General features: G+C 24.9%; 1 protein-coding gene across 1 annotated transcript; it reads right to left on the bottom strand.

The window, feature by feature from the left end:
* Positions 1 to 13: 13 nt before the first annotated feature.
* On the bottom strand, positions 14 to 5,964 carry LOC112460132. The gene is made up of 12 exons (XM_025024664.1): positions 5,940 to 5,964; positions 4,186 to 4,444; positions 3,984 to 4,046; positions 3,711 to 3,914; positions 2,865 to 3,186; positions 2,495 to 2,639; positions 2,317 to 2,393; positions 1,797 to 1,871; positions 1,428 to 1,511; positions 672 to 812; positions 429 to 518; positions 14 to 324 (listed from the first exon to the last, which is right to left on the bottom strand). Exons 2-12 carry the CDS (start codon positions 4,405 to 4,407, stop codon positions 20 to 22), a joined length of 1,728 nt encoding a protein of 575 aa, XP_024880432.1. The 5' UTR covers positions 4,408 to 4,444; positions 5,940 to 5,964; the 3' UTR covers positions 14 to 19.
* Between the last annotated feature and the right edge of the window lie 6 nt (positions 5,965 to 5,970).

The raw sequence follows: 5,970 nt of genomic DNA, 5'->3' as shown, positions 1-5,970 counted from the left end.
TGCATTAATTAATTAATAATTATGCATTAATAATTCTTATACAGCTGCTATATCTTGTATTGCAAATTGGACATCGAGAACTTTCTAAACGTTCAATACACTGATGACAACAAGCGTGATGACCACAGGGTATGAAAGCATGTGTGCGTTCGTTAGCAAGACACACCGTACAAGTGTCTGTAGAAGATACTTCTTCTGAAGTATTTTGATTATCCTCGAGATTCCAATTCACAGTGTGGTATGGAAAGTCTTCTTCTGTAGAGGCACTATTGTCGAGTAAAGATGAATAATCATCTTCGGGTACTTCGTATATCCATTCGTCATCTGTAGAAAAATAAAGAAAGTTCACAGTATTGTACATACCAATATTTATATATCAAAATTAATTCGAATATATATTAGAACAGTATATTTGAACTGCTTAGTACTTTCTGTTCCGTTAAAATTATCTTCTGTAATAACGTTTATCTCAGATTGCTCATGCGTTGTCTGTACACTAGAACTGTTTCCATCATTATCTAGAAACAAATAGATTTTGCATTTTGAATATTTAATGTACAATAATATAATTTTTTGTAGGTAGATATATGCAAGTATTAAAAATAAAATCAAGAATAAAAGATGTAAAAAAACTGAAATACTTGTAAAACACGAAAAATCACTTTTATTACCTAAACTTGTTTCAAGTACAATGGTTTCCTCTTCTCCGACTGCATCTGTTTCCTCCTCTTGATTAGATGTATTAGCAATATTTGTTTCAAGTTGCTCATGCGTTATTGTCTCTATACGGGAAGAACTCTCTCTATTGCTATCTGAAAACAAATAATTTTCACAGATTTTAAATATCCATATGTAATAAAATAATTTATTGAAGGTAGATATATGTAAATATTAGGATATTATCTCTTAACATTAAATTCAAAATAAAAATTTATATACACACATTTATACTAGAGATTGCCTTCTATCAGCTAGTATCATATTTTTTAAAGATTTTTCCTAAATTTTAAGAAAATAATGTACTTCTAAGACACAAGAAATAGGCTTTGAGAAATTGAAAACCAAACCAATGTATCCAGATTACGTTCATGAAAATAACACAGATAAAAATATAATACTTTTAAAAAATTACAAGAATGTTGAACTTATCCATTATCATAATAAGAATAATTACTATTGTTTAAAATGTCATTTATAAAAAAAATTATTGAAATAAAACTTTCAAATTTTAAAATCTCGATATATGCTAACATACGAATATGTTAACATATGAACAAGAAACAAACATGTACAAATACGTATCAATTTATAAGCTCATTAACTAAACAGATTATATTGGTGACTTTTTTCTATGAATTTCTTTTTCTATAAAAACAGTTGAAAAAACTAAGATATTTGAAAATGATTTAAAAAATCATTCTTATTACCTGCACTTGTTTCATGTATATTGTTTATCTCTCTTTGATTAGGTAAATTTCTATGTCTGCGTCTGCGTCTTATATTTTGTCCCCCTGAAACAAAAAATTAATAATAAACATATTAATAATAAACATATAATTTTCTAAGGCAAATGTATACTATTATTATGCATTTAAATTTTCTTATCCTCTTGCTATTTATTTCTTAACTGTTTTAACTATTATTAATTTTTATATACATATAAAACAATTTTAAAAATATAGCATAGCTTGTTTTATTACATTTAGTAAAAGGAAAAAAAATCTTAATAAACTTGTTAAAAAATGTTCTTAAATAAAAGAAAAATTAATAAAGTTAGTAAAATTAGTAATATTTACATGTATGGAAGGTTTCTTCTGTATTATCCGAAAATAACTCCACGTCTACAACATGCTCATCATTTATATTGATATCTGCAAAAAAATATATTTTTTTACATATATTTTTATTCTTGAAATAAGTGTCATAACAACAAATTAATAAGTTAATATGGTAAAAAAATAATTTAATTTTGTTTAAAGTATTATAATGTAATATACACAGGGTAAATGTTGTACTCTTGACATCGGTCAAGATACTTCTTACATTGATTATGAGGGAGTAGAAGCGATTATGTTAACAAAAATGTCCTATACCGTTTTGTGAAATTTGCAATAATAATCAAAGATATTGATGAAATTGTATGAATGCGAACGCGGTCTTTACGGAACACCCTGTGTATATATGTTATATATATATATATATATATAAAATGTATATTGTGTGTTTATGTGTGAATATATATATGTATATGTATTCACACATACACGCATTCACGCGCACACGCACATCTAATAGGTATGTTTGTAATACATTTACCTTCTAATAATGTCATTTGTTCCATTTGAAACATATTGTTTCTGGTAAACATTAATAAAAATTCCTTCAGTGACAACCTAAAGAAAATTAATTTTTAACAATATAATTATTATGTTACGTTTATTATTATGTTTACTCGATTTAATACGCAAAAAAATACGAAATAATAAAATAATACCTTCCACTAACTAGGTCCTCTTGCGCATTTATAATTTTAGAATCGAGTTCCCTATTTGCTCTTGTACGAGGTCGTCGAGGTCTAATACCATTCTTTAAGCGACGTAAATCTAATTCTTGGTCAGTAATCAAATGTGATAATTTATCTGGAAAAAGATTTTTAAATTGGAGCCTTATTTATACTTATAATGTAACATCACATATGTGACGCAAATTTTGTAAAAAAATACTATAGGTCGTCATACATTTGTGATAAATTACGTAAATTGTCTATTTCTTACAAGGAATGCATGCATACAATCACGTATGTATAAAAATATTTTATGTACTTAATAGAAAATATTTTGCCATTATATTGATACAAACATTACCTAAAAATGTCCATACATTTGTATTCCTTGTTCCTATTTTTTGTACTGCGATATTATGGAAACTTTCCACTATGTTGTTAGTACGTACAGGACAACGGTAGGTACTAATTTTTGATGCCATGTTGGACCAGGTAAGTCTCAGATATGACATAAATTGTAAAATATGTGGATATTCATTTGACAATAAGTCAGCTTCAGTTTGTATGATGGATAAAGCTTCTTGAAACTTTTCTGGTGGTAACAAAGGCAATGTCATAGTCATTGACAGTACAGTTTTTGTAGCACTTGAGAGGTGTAGTTTTCGCCATTTACGCAGAACAGCCTAAAAAAGAAGGAAAGAGATGTAATTTAATTTAATGCAATTTTTTATATTTTTTATAACATTAATCAATCAAAAGACATAATGTCTTATCACGTATGACATATATTTGTAGTAAAAGACTCCGAAATAAAAGAAATGGTAATTACGTTAAAATAATAAAATATAAAATAATATTTGCGATATATTTAGCATATTTGTAAACATTTTTGTATTTTTTCTTTTACTCTTGAGCAGTCAATATCAATTTTAGTTAAAGACGTAACATAACATAATATACGAAATTCAATTTTTACGTATATACAAAAAGCAGGGCCAATTGGTTGTAATATCAACAAATACTTTCGTAACTTATATTTAATCACAATTCGTGCATAATACTCATATTACTCTTTGAAAAAAGTACAAAAATTCAGCATAAATGAAGCAAGTAACTTATAAATTTTTAGTGACATATTGTCGAAGTCCAATTTCTGCGATATAATGGCAAAATATAACAATATTAATAAAAATATGATTATATATACCTGATTGAAGTGAAACCAACATCCAGTTAATTTAGCTGTAGTAAAATTTTTATTTAATGATTTCACTGCAGCCATTTCGAAATCACTCATAATAAATTTTATATTTTGTTTAAGTTGTGGCACAAGTTCTATAATTTTGTCCCATAAAGCATCATATAAAGTTGTTGTACGTACATCACTCATTACGAATAATGTTGCAATGCCCTGAAAATACAAGTTATAAATAATGTTTAAAATTTAAAGGAACATCTTAAAATTATAATATATACTTACTGTATCCATGTATCGTATATGTACAGTGTAAAGCTGTGCAATATGAGGCTTGCGGGGGAGAACCTTAAGAATAATAAATAAAATTAGATTTAAAATTGTACAATATTATCTGTTACAATATTTTGTTGTACTATTACGATTTTTTTAAACATAAAAAAATTAATTTAATTTCTTAATTTCGAGAACAGATATTTGTACTTACAGAAAATGTTCCATCTACGTAAATTTCAGTAGTAGAAGCTAATGCATCTAGTAAATAATTGGTTGATAAAATTATTGCAGTTTTTCCATTCGACGTAGTTATATTTTCTTTATAAATATTTTCAATTATGTCAGAGTTTTTTAGAATATCATATAATGATGCCAATGTATCAGGTACACGTGGTTGGCTCTTTGTACGTTCACGTCGCATGTTACATCTCATAGACGTAAAACTTAAATATTCTGCTGCATCTGGATTGCTAGAAACAAAAAATATATTAAATATAATGCAATATAAATTTTAATAACAGTGACACAAATATACAAAATAATTGACCTTTTATAAAGTTTAAATAAATTTCAGTCCAATATGTCAAACATTAATTAAGTATAATAAAAGTAAAACAAACTTTTTATTAAATTTTTATAGAACTCTAAGTAGTAAGTTTTATATAGTTTATAAAAAAGACAAACGCTATATTAATTACTTAAAATTCTACAAGTTATTAATAAAGACTGATTTAAAGAATAATTGTAAGTATTTCAGCAATTATATTTTAGTAATTTTAAAAGCATTAATTATAATATTGATAGATAATTGAAATTTATAAATAAAAATATTTTTTTCAAGTTTTTTTTATAACAATATTATACATGAAATTTGTTACTTTTTATAAATCAAAAATTTATGACAATTATTTTAAAAAATTGTCATTATATTAAAAAATTCCTTATTAAAAATGCGATTATTTTTATAATATAAATGATCTATTAGTATAAAATTAATAAAGTTACACAAATTTTGCAAGATATTGAAGAAAAAGTATATGACAAATAAATTAGTAGGTCTGTGTTTACATACAACTTTATTTTATTAATAAGCCTGATTGCAACCTGGACATAAAAAATATTTTATAACATATTAAAAATTATTTGGATTCTATATTTTATGTTATATAGAACTTTAGGACGAAGGCGGTAAAGAAATAAAGTATAAAAATATACGTATAAATTAGAAAAATATAAAACACAAAAACTAGATTTTTATGAAATACATTATAATAAGAGTAAAATTAATAGAAATGATGGTGTTGTTATGTACATTAAAGAAGGAATTGAAAAAATAACGCAGGTAATAAAAATTGATAGATTAAAAATAATGCTGTTATAATGATTGAGGAAAATCAAAATATAGAGATTTCTGTATTATATAGATTATACGATTTTTCCAAGACTAAATTTATAATGAACTTAAACATTCTTAAGTAAAAATATAAATATCAATAACCATCTAGTCATAGGAGATTATAATATAGATCTGTTAGAATTAAACAGCTTAGATCAAGAACTATTAAACAATTTCTTAGAAAAGGGTTATATACCATGCTTTCAAAATGTTACACAACCTCTAGATAATCCAGCAGAAGGTAAAGGATCTTGCATTGATAATGTATTCATAAAAACAAACACTTTAAATTATAAATCTTACACAATAACAAACAAGTTTACAGATCACTATCCATTATTTGTCAGCATAGATAAAATAGATACGAAACAAAAAATAAACAACTCATATTGTGGTATTAACTATAATAAATTGATAAATATAACCAGTAAATTAAACTGGAACAACATATTAATGCAGGATCCTAATATGGCGATATAATTAATAATAAATGAAATTAAAGATTGTATAAATGAAGCCAAATATGATAAGGAAAAGTACAAAAAGAAAAAAAAACAAAATAGTTGTACCTTCTACAAACTGAATCAAATATATCTTTTA

Source organism: Temnothorax curvispinosus, unplaced genomic scaffold (assembly GCF_003070985.1).
Source record: "Temnothorax curvispinosus isolate PA1 unplaced genomic scaffold, ASM307098v1 QBEX01010331.1, whole genome shotgun sequence".
In the NCBI taxonomy this organism is placed as follows: Eukaryota; Metazoa; Arthropoda; class Insecta; order Hymenoptera; family Formicidae; genus Temnothorax; species Temnothorax curvispinosus.
Note: the sequence above shows the minus strand (reverse complement) of the source record. Positions and strands in the feature narration are given on the sequence as shown.